Source organism: Gallinula chloropus (assembly GCF_964237585.1).
Source record: "Gallinula chloropus genome assembly, chromosome: 1".
Lineage (NCBI taxonomy): Eukaryota > Metazoa > Chordata > Aves > Gruiformes > Rallidae > Gallinula > Gallinula chloropus.
Genome location: NC_140085.1, coordinates 151,977,863 through 151,998,405, shown reverse-complemented (window position 1 = coordinate 151,998,405; position 20,543 = coordinate 151,977,863). Strand labels below are relative to the sequence as shown.

At 41.4% G+C, this 20,543-nt stretch overlaps 1 protein-coding gene across 1 annotated transcript in view; it reads right to left on the bottom strand.

Moving 5' to 3' along the window:
* The window catches only part of NALF1 (NALCN channel auxiliary factor 1), a gene marked incomplete at its 5' end in the record, with an annotated part of 492,921 nt that extends 473,787 nt beyond the window's left edge, over window positions 1–19,134 (bottom strand). The window contains one exon of the mRNA XM_084265496.1: window positions 18,325–19,134. Coding sequence (XP_084121622.1) covers window positions 18,325–19,134 — 810 coding nt within the window. The remainder of the gene's footprint in view (window positions 1–18,324) is intronic.
* Window positions 19,135–20,543: the final 1,409 nt, after the last annotated feature.

The following is a 20,543-nucleotide window of genomic DNA, read 5'->3' as shown; positions in this document are numbered from 1 at the left end:
AATCTGAAGACAGAGCAACTTATCATTAAATAATTCTCATCCCAAATCCATCGACTGCCATTTCATGCTATTCCTACTGCATCACTCTATTCAAGTAACTTTGAGTACCTTCAAGCTGTGAAGGACACTGAACATACACTGGCAAATTCCCTGCATCTTAACATTCCTGGTTCTCCAGCTACTAGAAAATTACACAAATGGTGGAGAATGGCATTTCCCAGTCTTTATGGGTTTTTTGGTGTTTTTTTTTTTTTTGGAAGGAGTGTTTAAGAAGATGCTGAAGGAATAGGAGAATAGGTGCAGAAACCATGCATATTACAGTGGTTTTAAAAAGCAGCACCTCTGAAAATGAGGTGTCTGTGTGCATTGATACTGCAACACCTCCAGGCAGGAAGAGACTTGGAAAAAAGGTTACTTGGGAACAGTATCTCAGTAAAAATTTTCTGGATTCTCTTTTGTCCTGGATTTCTCATCAGAATGTAAGTTTATCCTGTTACTTACTCCTTTTCAAGCTATGACCGTGCTGCATGACCCAGCACATGTCTCCACTTCTGCACCTTTTTGTGTTACTCTCCCTTCCAAGGGAAACAGAGACAGACAGACACACAGACAGACAGATAGGTAGATAATACTTGACCAAGGATCCTGGTTACTTTTGGGACTGCAACATGTCAGATATTTGTGAATTCATCACAGGGCACAGAACACTTATGGTCTTCAAGATGCTTAAATGGCATATCTTAATAGGGAAGTGGGATGAATAAATGAAAATTTATGAAATAACCCAGCATAAAAAAAATATGACTCCTGCAAGACAGATCATGATTGAACTCCCAAGAAGTTAAAGGAGAAACCAGAAAAAATTAGGATATAGAAGAGAAAGTAAGTTGTGTTTTTTTTACATTGCACTTTTTCTCAGATAGCACTGAGGAGATACCAGCCTTCTCAAGTAAAGGTACAGAGCTTTTGACAGTTCACCTCTCACAAAAGGAATGGCTGGAACAAATCAGTAAATTAAAGATCAATGTATCCCAAGATTGGGATGCAGTTTATTCAAGGGTCCCAGAGTAATTTTAAGACTAATCAAAGACAATCCACAACCATGCAGTCTCACACTGAAATCAGTTTGTATACCGAACCACACAGGAGAGCAGTCATTTTCTTGTAACTACTGAGAGAAACTGAGGAAGAATTCAAAGAGATACACACAAGAGTAATAAATACACTAGCTGAGGTGCCAGATAAAAGTATTAAATATCTGCATTAAAGTTAAAAACCTTAATGCTTTTCTTGCACAGCCCCTTAACCTATTAGAACTCTTTGGGCATGTTAACAAATAGCAGATAAGAGAGAACTGGCTGATACAAGTTTTTTGGACTTTCAAAGAGCCTTTGAGAATACTTCCCACAAAAGGCTATTAAAGAAACTGAAGTAATCGCAGGGTGAGAGGTAAAGCTTTGTCATTTGTTAGAAACCAACAAAAAAACTGCAAAAACCAAAATACATTTACTAATGGTCACTGCTCCATGCAGCTAAAGGTTAACATAAGCAATGCCCCCAGGTTCCCTCCTAGGGATGAGAGTGTTTAATCTATTTATTAATCATCAGGAAATGGACTAACAATAAAAGGGAAATGTTTGTAAGTGACACAACAAGTCTTAGATTAATCAAGGCCAAAGCAGGCCAAGGAGCTTTTAGGTCGCTGAAAAGAGTTCAGTGAAAGAGGAAACAATGGCAGATGGAATTCAGCACTGCCAAGCATAATTGCTGCACACAGGAAAGAATCGTATTAAATACTTCGTCTAGAATTAGAAAGTCAGTATGGTCACTGAAGGGGACAAAAAACCCTCTTGGTACGCACAGATCAGTGAAAACACTCCCCTGGGGCCAACCACGATCTAAAATAAGGATATAATTGAGAAAAGGATGAAAAGGAAAGAGTACTAGTATAGAGAATACAAAGACTAAAATTTGTTTAGGGAAGAAGCCTGACACCTCTAAATAGGATAAACAGACATGGTAAATATGAAAGGTAAGTGAGAATAACATAAATTATAAAATTACCTCTCTAGATAAGACAAATGAAGAACCCAGCAAAACTGAAAACTCTGTACTTAAAACAGAATATATTTTTTTTCATTTAAACCACACAAATGTAACTTGCTATTTGACGCTACCAAGCCTAAAGATAACCCCTTTTTAACAAAGGACTTCGATTTTTCCATGGATTTATACATAAAAGTTCTTCCAAGTGAAGTGCTCCGCTCTGTAGAGCAAGCCAGAATCAAACCAAGACAAACAAGAAATGAAAGGCCAAACAGCCTCTGCCATTGCCCTCCTCTGTTTCATAGGCACACAGGTTATTCTTATTCCAACTTCTCTGCACTATAAACCACACTTCTCAGTTGCAGGTCTGCTGTTACGGATATCCATCTTTCATTTCCCCACTCAGAAAGCTGTCCTTCTTAGTACAGCATATTACTATATCAAAGATCCACAGTCAAACATACCAGCAGAGATGTTTGGTAGAGAGCCTGAGGAGGGGAAAGAGAGATGGCTAGGTAGCAGTGAACAATAGAGGAAAAAGCATAGGTAGACCCTAAAATAGATTTTAAATTGTCCTGTTTCCCACTGGTGGGCATGAATTGAATGTTGGGTTTGTTATAACCCTGACTGCAAAGTGTACTGTGTATCCACATCCTTTTGAGTGTTACAGTAGGTAAACAGTGACATGTGAAAGTGTGACTGTAAGAAACTGCTAATAGGAAACGCTTAACGCATGAGGACTTGCTGCACAAGTCCTTTGGCCAAGAGTCATAGGTAAAAGCCCACTTCATAATGTGCCACAGCTGCAGAGAGACTTGTGTATTACAGCAGATGTAAAGATGTTCTTCTCATTCCTGTGTACAATATAAAAACAATTCTTAAATACCTGTGTCAGTCAGTAGTCATTAACAGGGCCCCAAACCTGTATGTATGTGCAAGGGACACATAAGCAGCAAATATCTGCACTAGTATTTCAATATATTCAAGATTATTTTTTTTCTGGTTTTGATTACTAAGTTGGCTCTACCACTTTAATATATGATTTACTTAAGCATAATCCTCCCCTTCTACCCTAGTCTCCACTTTAATGAAACAATTTGCCAAAATCCTATAGGGGCTATACAAAAAATTCAGCAAGAACTGTAAGAACAGAAATCCTATCTTAAGTATTTTAAAGAACCAGAGCGAATGCATGAAAAATAGCAAGAACCAAATATTGATGAAATTTTGGTAGTTTTGCCACATGTTTAAAGAAAATTAGGGTTTTTAGTACCATTCTAGACTCTGAAAATGAAGTAGCTCTTTAACAAGAAGACACACCTTCATGTATGAAATTATACTAATAGAAAAGTATATGGAAAACTATTTTCTTGAATCATAACCATGTTAAGTTGGCTTCTGCTTAATGTGAGTTAAGAAGTAGCTTTGAAAGCTAGCAAAGGATTCTAACTGTCTCGTGTAGCATTCATTTTACCTCCCAAGCTTATTCCCAGAGGTAGGACATGACACCAAGCAGATCATTGAGCAACATTGTATGTCAGTTCCTATATCCTGCTCACCACAAACACAGTCTTCAGATTTCTGCTTCTTCAGTATCAGCAGCTTCAGGCTTCACAATAAAGCAACACAAGTATAATGTTAGATAGATCCAATTGAAGCCTTATACAAGTATGTTGCCTTTTTACTCTTATGATGACCTAAGTTAAACCTCAACAATTTTGGCTACCTGCCACACTGACTGCTTTTCCCGCTGGCAGGACAATGCCCTCCCTGCCTCTGCTAGCTGGTCTTCCTTCTGCAATTCCTGGTCAGCTCAGTAGCACCTGGTAGTGAAGAAAGTGCTGATCACCTGTAGATCTACCCCTGATGTCTCAATCAATCAAACACACTGAAACTTTTTCAGCAAATGATTTGCTTATCCATTTTTTGCTAGGCCAATGAATCACTTTTCTTGCCTCCTTTTAACACCACTGGAGTTGAGTTGCCAAAAAGGTAAGAAAGCTTTCCAGTGGTTACCAAAAGTTAAAAATGTTAAGCCCCAAAGATCTTCAGCAATAGGGTTTATCATGACCTCTAAAAGAACTTAATTTTTTTTTTTCCCAGAAATGCAGTAAACTTGCTTAAAAACAGCTCAATGCATGGCATGAATTTTCAGGGTTCAGAAGCAATGACCCCCTGTAACTACTGGGAGTACTGTAATAAAAAAATGCCTGAATAATAAAAATTGGGAAGGTAGTAGTTCTGTCAGCAAGGTAATGTTTTTCTGGTGTCACATTTTCCAAAGAACTGCATAGTGGGTTTTAATCTTTCAGAGAAAAAAAACATTACCTACCCTGTGGAAAATAGTATCAATCCATACCATAAATACAGTTTTGTCCTCAGTGCTGATAAATCTAAAGAAAATAAACTCTTCATAAGTATATAGAAAATGAAATAATTAAAAAAGAATATCAGCTGCTTAGGCTTTCCTGTGTTCGGTTCAGTGATTACCTAACATCCAGGACATCCAGGCTGAATACTTCCTCAGAATCTTTTTTTTTATTATTATTCAAGCAGGAAACAAAAAACTAAGTTATAAGACAGGGAGGGCAGCATTCTATGAAAGAAGGTCAGATTCATTGCATTCCCCATGACTTCCCTCCCCACATACATTTTTCATTTTTGTGACTGCTTAGGTATTTTTGCACCATTCTGACACTAACAACTTAAGAGCTACGGTAAAGAGGCACTGAAAGGTCCGTTCAGCCTCATGTCCCTGTGCTGGGAAGGTACTGAGAATCCCACAGCCAGAAGCGAGGCAGCCCAGAGAGCCTGAAGCGCAGCAGAGCTGCAGTGTTTCTGCTGCACAGAGGCTTGGCAGCTGCAGGGAAGGCACGGAGCAAAAATCTGCACCATGCTGTGCTTCACCTCCATGGGTATGCCAACTGAAGAAGGAAAGGAGACAAAAAAAAAACCCCAGCAGCACACTAAACAAAAAGAAAAAAAAAAAAAGAATGATAGATGCTCACTAGTGAGTGCCATGATTATATAGAGCCAGGTGCAATGATTCATTCCACAGCTTTGGCTCCGGGTCTTGAACTGCAGTCCTGAAGAAACTGCTGAGACACTTTGGGAATGATCTCCACATAAGGATTGAATTTCAGTCTTTTTAATTATGTCTATATGAATATTAACAAGGAGGGTGGCTCTGTAGAAAAGCTCTGAAGGCTCTAACAGCGCTGAAGCCCTGGCACCCACAGTGCCTGTGTTTCATGGTTTTACTTTGGGCTAGCCCTAGTCCTAGAGACTGCGTGTCCCCTACTGCCTGCAACTCATTAGATGCGCTCCTGGGGCACTTCACCTTTACTTTCAGCACAAAACAATCCAGCTTGTGTGCTCCCAGGTTGCTCCGTGACATGAATCAAGATGTGGTAAGAGTGGGAGTGGGAGCGAGTGGGAGATTTGTTTCAACAGCACACCCCTGACCTGAACTGGAACGCTGATGTCGACACAGCCTCAGGGCAGCTGCCTGTATGGAGCCCACGCACTTGAGATTTGTGAGCTGCGTGCCCAAGTCTGTACAGACTCTGTAGGAAATGAGTAGTTGCCTTTAAACTTTATTAAGACACAAAGTGAAGAAAGGAATTTGAAATAGGACCAGCCCTTTGAGAAATACTACAGGTGCATCACCCACTACGTGCTGCATTGCTAAATTGCTGTAATGTTTAAGTTCCCCAATAGTACTATTAATTACAGAATCAAAAAGAACAAACAAACAAAAAACCCAAAACAACCCTTTAAAAAACACTTTCAGGTTTTTTGCTTCTCTTTAGAACATATCACCACTTTATTCATACATACTTTATGTTTCGTTACCTATCCAGTATGCAGGACCAGAAATTTAGAGTAACCTGAAAAAAAGCTTATTGATATTCACAAATCTCTTATTCCTTTCTGTGAGCCTACTGATCTTCCCTGCCAGTCATGATTTCGGTAAAATTCTGAGACGTAAATATTTCCTGCAAGCTGAAAAACCTAACTTCACCTCCTCTTGCAGATCTAAACAGCTACAAAAGGAAATAAGATTTCGTCCATCCCAAATAGCAGCTCTCTGCAAATCATACCAAAATTTAGGGAGGAATATTTCTCCAGTGATCAAAAAGAAACAGCCATATCTAGATAGGAAAAAGTAGAAAAGATTTAAATAAACATTTGGGAAGTCATTGAAATTCATACTTATGCTGCACAAGCTAACATAATTCTGCCCTTTAAAATATCCCAGAAAAAATATAAAACTCTGATGATACAACAGTAATAAAAACCTGATCTCCCGCATAATTACAGCAATCAAAAGAAGTAGGTCTTTAAAAAAGACCACATACACAAACAAAAAACCCTGTCAGGTAATGTGCAAATGAAAGAAGAAGAAACAAAAATAATCTAAAACGTTCCGATGAAGCGAATAGAACAGTTAAAGTAGCTTCTTCCTTCATTTATTAACATTAGGTAACAGGGATACGTGGAGTTTTAGGTGGTTTTGATCCAAATTTCAGTCTGACTACATGGAGGGTCTCTACAAAGGAGTTGGAAGAACAGAGTTAGTGAGCATCCTGTCTATGACATCCACAACTGATGCTTATGTATTCCGCATTTACTGTGGGGCCTTTCTCAAGTCTCGATGAAAGAAAGAAAATACCCTAAGTAATTTACATTCTCAGATCAATCAGGAAACGAATATATTAGTAAGTGAAAAATTTAAAAGACCATTTAGGAATAATTGCTACATTTTCTGTACTTCCTAAACTATTTCTGAATTTTAAAAAATCCAGGGCATTTCAAAGATTTCTCAATAGGAGTCTACTTCAGGACTGTTCTATAGCCTCCCAAAGATATATATTCCTTGTCACACCTCCTGTAAGACTTATACATACATATATATATGTATATCACACATATATATGTATATATGTGTGTATAATATCTGTAATTTTTATTTAAGATGAGTCATTGTTAAAATTACTACCTTTTTATACATTATGAAATGTATCAAAGAGCAAAACTTCCATTACCCAAACAATTTTACAACTTATGCTTAAATTCTAACTGTACTTATACAAGCCTAAATACAAAGTGTCTTCAGAGCAATCAAAGCATCTTCTCTGGATACAAACTAGCAATACTGATCAACGTCTCTACTTTTAACACTGGTAGATGACCTACAGTCTTGGCTGGAAAAGGCAAATAATAATTCTGCTTTGCTGTCTTCAGGGGTCCGTCCCCCCCTCCTGCCCCAGATAGCTGAACAAGTTAAGCTTATAATATTTTTCTACAGTTGTGACTGGAAAATCAATAGAATAAGAGAATGAAATCAAGACCAAGTACAACAACAAAGAGAAGGGAAAAAAAGCCATCAATCTGACAAAAATAACAAATTAGTTATGTCAGTGAAAGACAAGGCAATGAGCATTTAAGGCACTGTGCATATTGCTTTTTGTAGCAAGGTTTGTAATCAATCAGAGTCAAATCTAGCCCTTTGATTTCATACATTTGAGTTTTAAAGTATATCATGTGCCTCCTCCTGCTCTCAAAACAGTATTACGTCTAAGTAAAGGATTGATTTCAATGAAGTTAGTCCTGTTTTATGGCACTGTAGATTCCTGACTGAAGAAAATTGGTCTATATTTACAAATTAAAATAATATTCTAAATTCGAGTATGTCACACAGTGATTGGCTTGCAGTACATTTACTCAGATCACGTCCCAAGAATCAATCTCAGCTGCTAAATTTTGAAAAGCTATTGTTGCAGTAATGATTTAATTTCATTAATATAGTGAGGTTGCAAAAAATGTATATTTATAAAATTCAGCTTTAACATTTATAAGATTTAAATAGAGACAAAAGAAACCAATAATGCACTTCTAACTGAATTGGGATATAAACCAGCAAGCCTCGTTTCCTGAACTCCAGTGATACACTTTATCTTGTTAGCTAAACTTAGTTCATAATAGGGGTCATTTCCCCAAGGACTGTTATAACAGAAAGCATAGGAGAAAAAAAAAAATGAAAATAAAAAATAATTCTACTTTTAAGATTATTTGACCACTATTTCAAAAGTACCTTGTTCAAAAACTCCTACATCTTCCGAATACCAGTCCACATCCTGGCAGGTAAAAATATTTACAGGAAGACTAACTTCACAGCAGAAAGGGACTGAAAATTTTCATCTTTCTTCTCTGAATGCATGAAGAATTGTAAAACCTCGTATCTTCGAAACAGGGCCTTGTCTATGTTTATGTTTTGAGATTTTTTTAAGTACAGAACCTGAAGTGAGCAGAGTCTAATCCCCACATATCCTGATCCTGGACCCCACTCAGTTGTATAGTCAAACAGGCTGAGCCGTCGTCTTCCCCGCAGCCCATGGTGGGGGTTGTTCCCTTCCCATACTTGTTCCCTTCCATAAAAACCTCCTTCAGATTGAAACTGCCCAGTCTCACTGTAAAGCACTGTACAGCAATATTCATAGCTTTACCATAGTGTGAAAGGAAAAACATGAAAGGATGTTTTTGTACCTACAGGGGTATAAAGTCTTCAGTATTCCAAAATAGATGCATTTGGAATACTTAATAATAAAGCGGTCAATGAATTAGGCTCTGACGACAGAGAGGGATTTTTCTGCACTCATTACACTATTTTACTGACTTCAACAGGTCTGGAATCAGTGCAGAAACATCCCACTGGAAAACTACTAGAAACTTGCTTAAGGAATTTACTAATAACCAGTACTCTAAAGAGGTATTTATTGTAATGCTTCTCTTGAAAATTGCCAGAGGTTTTAGTTTTTACCAAAGCATCAATTTCAGATTATTTGTAGATGTTTCTAATAAAAAATACCATGGTTAACATACGTAATTTTATCATTTTGATATTGAAACTTGCAGTTTGTTCATACATTAAATTGCTTTATTTCTAAAGTGAGGTGTGCTATACCAGATGTCAACACAAAGTGGTCTACCTTTACAAATCAGATATAAGTTTTTTATTATGCAATCTTGTTTACTTCCAACTATGAAAAAACAAAATTTCCTTATCATTCTAAACCTCTTTCTATACAAGAATCCGGTTTCAACAACTAAGATAAGTGAAGGCAATGTTAAGAATACTCGTGGGAAATTTGCATGTAATTTTTGTAAGTACATTTTTTTAAAAATGCATACCTGTGTTATTTGTTCCACACCAAAAAAAAAAAAAAAAAGAAAAAAATTGCATATTTTCTACTTTTTTGTCTTTCTACAAGTTGGGCTTTACTTTAAAAGGTGTCTATTTTTTTAACCGAGTGAGCATACGTTCAAATGCAAATATTTTGTCTCTGCAGACATCATTTTAGTGCCTTCAAAAATATAACTTTACCTCTAACACCAATTAAGATACCCCTTTAAATGACAAAGTTATATTAATAATGTTTTTTTCTTGAATCATGAGCAGAATAAATCAACTATCACCTAATATGGGTTAAGAATAAACTTTCCATACTAGGAAAATATTTTCTTTCTAGTGTACTGTTCTTCATGAATAATATGTAAGCATGAATAAATTTTTATATTTATGGTCTTATATTTAGCTATCTATTATGACACCTAGAAAGTTGCAAGATATATATTTTTAATGTATATTTTAAAGCATTTATGTGTTGCTCACATTCTTCCTTAATAGATCTTTAAATCTAACTATTTATCTAAATTAATAAATCTCACTCAAAATTAATGTTTCCAAGAGCCTGTGAGTGTAACCTCAGAATTATGGAGAGCAAGCTAACCAATGTAGAGCAATGATCAGCAAACCATCAATCAACAAACTCTGGGATCTCTCTCATTCTCCTGTAAGCATAACTAAACCATGAAAAACAACTTTTCTAAGTATCACAGGCAATCCATTTTCCCCTTCACTTTATTAAAGAACATCGTCTGGATTGCTAATACCTCAAAAATGTAAGAAAGATACTCCATTATGATGTTTTACATAGATGAAGTGTGTTGACAGGCCCAAGATACCATTTACATAAGTGTTCAGGCAAATTGAAGGCAACATCTAATCTAACATGCAGAGGATCAGCAAGAATTAAACGTGCATTTGAAATTCATTCGAGATACCATATTCGCTCCCTGGAAAAATGTGTCTTGAAAACTACGATATACTGCATGTTCTAGACTACAAAAATACCATTACTTTCTTTTTTTTTCCAAATTGTATGATAGATTAATTTGAAGATATAATGGCTTGACTAAGGAACTACCTAAATTGTAACATTAAATAAAAAAAACAAACAAGAAATGTAAAAATTAAATAGTCATATGCCATAAGTGAAAATTTGTACTTTTTTGAATATAATTTGTCAGGTACAGTTTCTTTCTAATTTAATTGAAATAATTTAAAACATCCACAATGACTTCCAAACTGCTGCAGAATTTCTAAAAAAAAACCTGGAGCCAAGCCTATTTTTTGTTGGTAAATTCAGTTGAGATCGTCATTGCTACTGCTTTCAATCAGCAAGTTGCCTTGTAATGATGAAATCTCTGAATGATGCCTCAACATCCATCTATAGGAAAGATGTACATTCCCACCAGGATCTCCAAGACACTTCAGTGGACCAAAATATTCATATAGAACTGTTGAAGTTTATCAGTTCAACTTTTATCATCACCATTTGTCCTAAAAGTTTGGCTGCATTTGACCAGTGTTTCAAGGGATCCTACCAGGTTCTTCCACAAAGGCTTTAGGATACTGTTACTACAAACACAGCCTTTGAGACATGCGCACCAGGTTGGATCAGAGAGATAAGATGAAGTGTGGGACACTATCGAATGTTGATCGAGTTCACTTCAAAGCTGCTTACATCATGCCCTGTTCTCTTTGTCCTTGTGGACTCTGGTTACAGCAGTTCAATGTATGTGTTCTAAAGGAGCCACCTATGCCTTTCATGTATCTGCCCTGTTTGCAAACAAGGTTAGATCAGAAATCCAAAACCAGATCTGGTCTCATTTTCTTTGTTTTTTTTAACATATCCTTGAATTAATAAAATCTGTCTATGAACCAGAATATGTCTCTAGTGCCTCACTAAATTTGTATTCATCTAACTGATTGAAGCTGTAAAGTAAACCAAACTATCACACGTTCTCACTTAGCGATGTTTGCTCTACAGTTCTGACAAGAGAAAACTACAGTGAAAAGTACATAGAAAAGTACAGTATGGTTATTTAGTACAGTGGCATAAACATCTGAGAATATGTGCCTCTTGTGTGAGAGTGACTGGGTAGTCTTGGGAGTTCCCTCTGGTTTGGTCTAAGGGAAGAAAATGAAACCCAGATAATGTATAGAAAACCCCACCCCTCCCCCCCTCAAAAAAAATCCACTTCCCTCATAAAGAGAAAAGTAAGAATAAAAGAACAATCTGTAGCAGATTTACCTGCAAAATTAGGAAAATGACCTACAATTGTTATTTCATGGTTTTTCAGAAGTAGCAACTGGAAAAGTACTATGTAGAAAATCTTGGCCTTCCCTCTCTCCATACAGTGACAAAAAGTTATGTCATACAAGACCCTTTCCTGTTCTCATCCCTAAGAAGCAGACTGCATAACACACATTCTTCAGTGGCAGAGTATATTTATCTGAGAAGCGAAAGGGGCTTGTGATTTCACTAGGTTGGTGTGGGACAGCATGAGGAGCAGGGTTTTACAAACTTAAATTAAATTTTGCGTATGAACATAACATCAAACTTCTTTTATTCCCAAATCACTTTGCTAGGATTCATCTAACATGACTTCAGAGGTCCACAGTGGGAGCATTTGCATCTGAGACAAAATGACAGTATGCACTCTTCAGAGAAAATGAACAGGTACTTTTAGGGCATAATCCATCTGACCTATTTTGGATGTCCACTTTATAGTGAACTGACTCAGATACTAAAATAACCTGTGTATCTCCATTGACTACAAAGACACTCTGAACTTTTACATTTGATGTGGGGATCCATACTGAACACCTACTTTTTTCTTCCTTTTTTTTTTCTGTTTTTGGTCAGATGAATTATCTGATTTTTCTGTCTTCTGGAGTGTTACAAGTGATACTTATCAAAAAAGTAGTATTTAAAAATTCAGCTTCTGTTACTTTTTCCCTTTTAGGCAATTCACAGATCTAAATACATTACGGATCTTAATGCAAGACTCGAGTGATAAATTACTAAGTATAGACCAAATGATTTTTAGGCAAGATAAGTGATGGAACTATAATTTGCATTTTGATTACTTTTCCTAGAAGAACATGAAAAGGAGGAGAAGGACTGCTGCATCCTCTGCAAGGTGCACGTTTACTGGCCTGCTTAACGCAAAGAAAAACAATGACCAAAGTAAAATCGAGGGCAGAGCCCTCAGGCATGTGACAACTCATACCATTAAGTGTTAAACGGTGGCTGCTGAACTGGGGCGAAGTCCACTTCAACTACTCTGTGCTAGTCATCTGCAGTCATTTTTTCCCCTGCAATCATGAATGAAGTACCCAATGGCACTATGAATGGGATGAATATCTAGATGATCAACTAGATGCAAACTTTTAAAAAGTTGGGTCGAGTGAACTCATTTCTGGAGAGAAGACCCTTAGGAGTAAGGAGGTCTGATCCTGCTCCAACAAAGCATTTAAGCAGCTGGATGACTGTAAGCATGTGCACAGTCTTCCCTGAGTGCTGTGCCATTCATCTAGCTTGATACAGGAGACTGAAGCAGACCGCTGCATCAGGACTTCAGGCCAAAACACAATGTCAAAATACAATTAGTACACAGTGAGTGTTGCTCCTTATATTACAATACCAGTGCATTACTGCAAGAACAGTTACACTAAATTAATCCACATAAATATCTTTAATTACTTTTGAAAAAATACACTTTTTTTTAAATCAATTGAACAAATAGCATGTGCAAACATCAATTTATACAGACACTTCAGTTCCTCAGCATTTTAAACAAAACTTAAAAAAATACATACATTTCAATGTCATGGCTTTTTTAATGCATCATATTATTAATTTTTAAAAGAGCTTTAAAATATATATTTAAATTTCAACATGTTCTGAAAATACATCAATTCAGTAATTAATGCTTATTGTTCCCCAGTTCCATTAGACGCTGACCATCAGCGTAGATTTCTGAAGGTTTAATTTGTAAGAGTTTCTTCTGATAGTTTAGGTATCACTCTTGTATATCATATAAATACTGTGTGATTAAGATGTGCAATTGAAATGTCTAACTTTGCAGCAGATGCTGGTCTATGTGACCTTTTGTAACAGAAGGGTTCTTTTATCACTTGAGCTTTTGGTTTCGTATTTCTCATCTGCTCTCTTCTGCCAGCTTAACTGAGAGTTTATATCAAAACCTAATTAGACTACATATGCTGTTTAAGAAAAAGTTCTTGGAAAAGTCATGATTCATATAAGCTTTGATATTTCCAGATAAATGAGAACAAATGTGATTTTAATTGTTTTAAATAACTTTCAATCATCCTCTTACTCAAAAGTAGTTGAACACAGGTCTTTGATCCAAAAAAAAAAAATTAAAAGAAGCACTAGCTCTATATTCCTATCATCTGTATTTAATGATTAAATACTTTATTGTTATTTTTAATAAAGTAGCACTGTAACTCAGCTAATTTCTTACGTATTTCTGATATCAGTATCATAAACCTCATATCAGAAGTTATTAAATGCTATTTAATTCTTGAGGGGAAAAAAAATCTGTGTACATGTTGAGTACCTGGGATGTCAGCTCATGTTTGCCTTTTTAGCCATGTTGACAAAAAATATTTGCTATACTTTTATTTTTCCTCTGATATTCTTGGGAGAAAAAATGAATTATTTTAATGCTATTCTAATTATAACGCACTTACCTGAATTACACCCTTCAATACTTTATCTAGCACGAAGGAAGGCCACATTTTGAACACTCTCAACTTTCTCTGGGTTAAAGAAAACTATGTCAAAAATGTTACTAGATGTTTTGTTCAAACACTAATAAACACATCTGACAAGAAAGCCTCGGCCTCTGATACTTTTCACAAAGACAGAAGTTCTATGTCTTAAAAAAAAAAAAAATTAAAACCTTTACCTTTATATGTCCTACTTAGTTATTTGACCCAGTTCTTAATCAGAAGTAGCCAGAATTTTCTCTTATTCCACAGAGTGATTATCTGCTGTCTTAGGAATAAGAACTTGAGTATTTCCCCTGATAGAAAGCTGACAAGTCATTAAGAGGAACTGCGTCTTCCAACGTCAAGCCAATACAGTTCTCTGTCAATTCTTTGAATACAGTCCTGTGTCACATTGTATATAAAAATAATATACTGGAAACCAAGGAACTATAGATATTGCCAAGAACCATCTCTGTAAATAAAACCAATGCTTTATAATGTACAAAAGCAAAATTCCATGAATACAAAAAAAAAAATCAAAATTAGCTTTAAAAGAGAAAAACAGAAATGTAGAATCAGATTCTGTTACTCTGCTACTTCAATGATTGAATAAAACTACAGTAATTTATCTACATCACCTTGTTGAATATGTAATGCACTCAAATATTTGTCTTCCTTATAGTGCTTAGCCACTACTGATATATGACTGTCAAGACAAGAAAACAACATATAAGACATCAGACTTCAATTATTTTTTTTTTAAAATAAGCTAAGGATGGATTTATACTGAGACAGCACTGATATCCAGAACTCCTAAACAATATACAAAGACTGCTGACATCCTAAAAATATCAAATACACACGTACATTCATTGATGCTACGAAAAATAAACATGTTTTCCAAATGTTCTTAAATTCAAAATTCTCATAATTTTCTACAAAATTTTAAAAAATCCCAATGCAACTCAGTAAGAAGTTTAATAGTAAGACCATAATTACAGGTTGTTTTAAAAAAAAAGAGTGACTACGACTATAGTTATATATTAAATGCAGAACCAAAACTCACCACGTAGAATAGCTAAATGTGAACTGATAACCCAAACAACTCCTGACTGCAAAGTTCTGCAAAACAAAGCAATTTCTCTAAAACATTATTCCAAGACCAGGAGACATGTAATGGAACACAAAATATTTTGAAAGCAGAGTTCTTTTTTTTTTTCAGTTGCAGATAAAGAAGTTAAAATATTAAGTCTGAGATTTAGACTCATACGCCAAAAGCACTGTGATGAGTACTATTTGCTATGGCCAACGGTAAGTTCTTGAAAGGCGTAACATGCTGGGCTGAGGAACCCCTACAATTTTCACTCTTCTGTGAGAACTGATAGTGTCAAGGGTGGGAGGGGGTGGTGGGGATAGTTGGTAGGGGTAAATAATACCTGAGTGCAAGTTTTATGTTGACTGTTATTCAGTGTGAATTTTATTGACTGTCACCAGCTATAATTGGTCATCTGGATGAAAAGCTCCTTTTTTTCTGTGAAAGAAGCAGCCATCCCAGAGTACGGAACATATCTTAAATAGAAACAGGTTAAAAAGCTTTCCTTTGTAGTAAGCCATGACTTACAGACATGACTACTGAGTACAGCCGGCATCCTTAGTGTTTTTCTTAGAAGAACATAAACCTGTGCTCACCACAGAAGCCAGCCAAGGGGTGTGCACACAGACACAGAGTTAGATAGGAAGTTTCATCGCCTATTCTGATTATTTACTCTGAGAATAATCCAGATGCCCGAGGCTTGAGAAAAGCAGCAACATTCACTGGCACAACAAGAGCTCTGTCCTGACCGAGTTTTAGAAATGAAACGTGCATAAACCACCAGGAAACCCAGCAAAACACTGCAGCAAACACTGCAAAGTACTCAGCACGAGTTTTCAGCTCCGGCCCGTACGCCCCTCGGGGTGCACCGCGCACAAGCACCTCAGTTACGAGCACGCCGGCCGGACCCGCTAAACGCTCGGCTTCGCTCAGCCACCCGAGAGACCCGAAGGGCTCCAGAGGGTCCCAGCGGCTGCAAAAGGGGCGGTGGGGGCCGGACACAGCGGTGTGTCCCACACACACCTCCCAGCGAGGGCCGCGGGCTGCGTGCGCTGCCTCTGCAGCACCTCGGACAGCAACCCCCCCCCCCCCCCCTACCCGGCAGCGGCCGCCGGACCGCGGCACAGACGCGTCACGCCCGGCCACGTCACGCCCGGCCTCGCCACGCCCGGCCTCGCCCCGCACCCCGCCAGCCTCCACGGAGGGAGTGGGGAAAACACTCAGTTGTACCCTCGGTTTGCCTGGGTTTGTGATTTATTTTCTTTCCCCTGCTAGTACATCCTTCGCTCTTAACACAGGCTGGTTGGCCAAATCCTCCCAAGCACAGAGCCGTGCCGTCTGGCACTCGGCGCTGGGGAACTGCAGGTCACTGGCACTGCGTTTGCCTAGCTCATTTACACGCTTTACGCAAGCATTTTAATGTCAGCCACTTCTTCCCCATCGTTAGACAAGTATTCCTCCTTCTTCAGTGCCTGAAGGGAAAATCGCAATGCAGTGTGCGTTTGTTACCCTGTTCATCTTCAACACCTTTCATGCCACAATACGCCCTAGAGCAACCACACACACTTTGTGGTAAAGTTCAGCCAAACTAAACTGTGACACATCAAAAAAAGCCCAAGGAAAGCCCAAGCAAGGAAATGTTGATTCTTCATCAGTACAGAGCAGTTCATCAACTCCTACTTAAGAGTTACTGCAGCAGCAGACATCTATTTACATTCGATACGGCTTTTATTCATCCAATTAATTCTGTTGACTTAGCCAGCTCACTCTGGAAATAAAATACATTTACATTACCAGTGACTGAGTATGTAACATATATACAGCATGTGTGTATGCACACAGTATATCCTAGAAACAGTGGAGTCAAAATTGCTGGCACTACTTTACTTTTTGTCAGGTTTAGCAAGAAAAACTAAATCTGGCAACTCTCCGACTTTATCCAGTTGGGAAACTGGATATTTCAGCTTCTAGAGGGACTGCAGATTGATTTTTGTAGCAAAGATGCAGGTAAATTTCACTCACTTACTGGTGAAGGGGTATTTTTAGGCATGGGCTGTTACCATGAAACGATTTCAGAAGGCCCCGCAGAAGTTACAACGCGCGGAGGCACTGCTGGGCCTTCTGTCAGGACAGCGATGTGTACCCACTCTTGTCTTCCACTGCTAAAGCAGCACTTGGTTTGGACTGGTTAACACAGTGCTACAGTAGTCGAGATAATCCAGTTCACAACAGAAACCATCCACCTGGCCAGGCTCCCAATAAACACTCAACAAACGGGGGGGAAAGCACGCGGTTAGTAATTTTAAGCACCCAAGACCACACTTTTTTCTGCCCTTTCCCGTCTTGAGAGCTAGGCCAACTAATCTTGTGCAGAAGTAGAGACAACAACTCCACAGAGCCGAAGTGGGACCCTGCCTTCCAATACAGGAAAGGAAGGAAAACCCTCTGGATCTCTCTGAGGGGTCACCAGTCGCACCAAAGAAACCCACCGCGGCTATCGAAATGCTGCCACCGTCACTTCTCAACCAAGGGCCACCGCGGTGTACGCTGACATCCTCCAGCTCTTCCCAGCTCCATAGATTTTGGCAAAGTGCCTGGAGACACGGTCCCGCTCCCGAGGCGGCCGGCAGCCTCCCGGCTCTGCCGCCCCGCGCCCCGCCGCCGCGACCAAGCGTCCTACGGAACCCACTCGGAGCCGCCGCTGCGCGCCCCCGGCCGTCCGCCGGTCACCGAGGGCAACCGCCGCCCCTCTCGGGGGCTTGGCCGCCGACCTGAAGGCTCCGGACCCGGTCCGCCCCGGAGGGGCCCGCAAGCAGGACAGAGCCGTCGGGCGGCCCCGGCCCCGGCCGCCGTCCCGGGCCCCGCTCATTGGCATGCAGCCCCTGTCGCTGCCTGCCGCCAAGCCGCATCCCAGCCCGCTGGAAGCCGGCAGCCGAGCCGGAGCCGATCGCATATTCATGAGGAGGGGGAAATCCAGCGCTGCACTCCCGGAGGACCGAGCATCACTTAAAACAAACAAACAAGCAAACAAAAAGAACTTCCCTCTTTTTTTTTTTTGCCTCCCTTTTAGCAATGCGCTAACGGAGGCTCCCCGCCGGGTTTCCGCCGCAGCTCCGACTGCACCCTAAAAACCGCGGCCGCTGGCGCCAAGAGCAGAGACCGAAGCAGCCAAAACACGGACCACGGCAGGCACAACAGACGAGGGAGGCACGCCAGCCCGCCAGCCAGGGACAGGAAACACAGCAGGGACTCCTACCTTACAATCCTCAGGACACGATTTCACCGAGTACTCATCCGACTGTAAATATTTCTGGAGCATAACCTCAAACTCTTCGTATTTCTCCTGAGCGTGCTGGTCGTAGCGCTGGTAAGCCTGGACGCACTGGCTGCAGGAGCCTCCCCCCTTCAGCACCACATCCAGACTGCAGTTCAAAGTGTCCGGATTGGACAACCCGGCGAACAACTCCCAAAGTGTGTAGGAATTACAAAAGGAAAGGTAAAAATCCGTCAGGTCCCAGCCGGGCGCTGGGCTCTGCCCCGCGCCCCGCGGCCCCCCCGGCCGCCGGCACACCGCCTCCGCGTCCCCCACGCTGAAGCACTGCCCGGACGAGGAGCTCGGGGGTGGGCACGTCTCCAGGGGCCTGGCGGTGGAGTTCCCCAGGAAAGCAGCCTTGCCGTGCCGGGGCTCCGTGCCGTTGGTGCGGCTGCCGCGGCTGCCGCCGTCGCTGCTGCCGGGGGAGGGCGGGAGGGAGGGCGAGGGGGGGGCGAGGAGCCGGGGCGCGGGGGGCGCCGGCTCCCCCATGCCCGCCAGCAGCTCCGGCTCCGCGGGCTCCGGCTTCTCGGGCGGCGGCTGCTCCTTCTCTCCGGTCCCCGTGAATTTGGCCTCGGCGCAGAACCACAAGTGATCAGAGAGCAGGACTGTGAAAAACAAGAGCGATGCCAGGGACAGTCGCCATTTCTGAGCCCTCTCTGAATCCGTGAAGGGTTTCTCGTTCTCCCGGGGTGCGAACCAGATTTTTAAGCCGTCATCATACTGCCGACTGCACATCCAAGCACCCCTGGTCATATTTTGGGAACGCACAGCCCTGGCCGACTCCACCGTGAGGGCTCCTTTGCCAGTGTCACCACAATATGCATTGACTTAAAAGATTGGGGGGATTTTCTTGCCTGCGTTCCCTTCGCTCGCTCGCTCGCTCCCTCGTCCACTCTCCCTCTCTCTCTCTTTCTCCCTCTTCTTTCTCTCTTTCTTTCTTCTTTTTCTTCCTCTGAGATATTGTTTGGTCTCGCCGGTGGCTCTGCCTTGGTCTCACCACACGAAGCAGCCCCAGTCCATCCAACGCGGAGTGCCGTGGAGAAGATAAGAGCAATAACGCAGAGAGAGGAGGAGGGAGAGGAGATGGTGGTGGTAGTGGTGATAGTTGGTGGTGGCGGGGCTGCGCGGCTGGTCCTTTCCCCCTCTCACCCAGGCATGGTCAGATCGCAGCTCCCCATCTCCCTCCTGAGAAAAGCCCGCTGCCCCCGGACAGCTGCATGCCACGTCCCCCGCTGCCGACGGACGGCTCCAGGAGGGCTCCTCGCCTCCTCTTCCTCCCTGCCGCCGCCGCTGCTCCTCTTCCTCAGCCCCGAGCCGCGGCACAGATGCCTGCACCGCTGTCTCCGTCTCCTCTTTCTCCTCTCCCCCCTCCGCTCTAACTGGAGAGACGCTGCTGCAGGGCTCCCGGAGCGCTGCCGAGGATGCTGAAGAGGAGGAGGAGGAAGAGGAAGAGGAGGAGGAGGAGGCTGCCGGGGCCGCCGCCGCTGCTGGTGACAATGGGCTGCGGCTGCCGCCGCTGCTGCCGCCGGTCGCGGTGTCCCCGGGCGCACGGGGCGGAACTGCCTGGCTGGGGGCCCCCGATGGGCACAGGCATCTTGGGCCCCTAGGCTAAGTTGCCGCCATCTTCGTCCTGGAGAAACACTTTTTTGGGGGGAGCTCTGCCTTTTGCGTCATCTCCTCCCGCGCCGAGATCTCTCTATCCTGGCGCATTGGCAGCAGCAGCAACTCTGCCTCCTCCTGCCTGAGGAGGAGGAGAAGGTGGGAGAGGCATTGGGGACCACATGGCCCCTCCAAAGGGCTTCCTCGGTGCAACTCTTTCTACTTGCCTTACAGAAGGGGCTACTTGGTACCAGCCTCCAGCCCTCTCTCCTTCAGGGTCTCCTTCCCTTTGTGGCCCTGAAACACCATGTCCACGCAGGATGGCGACTGGAAAGGTCTGTCCCCGTGTCTGTCCTTGCCATAGCAGATCACGAATGGCATATGGAGCTCCAGGTGCTGGATCCTGGCTGGTTTTTGGCCCCACAGTAAAATGCGTGAAGACTGCTGGCAGTCTTTGAGGCAGCAACCTGGAGAGCATAATGTCCATAAGCCCCAAACCATTCCCCCCCAAGAGAAGTTTTGCAACCCCCCCGTCCGGCACATGAGCTGGGTAAATACTGCCA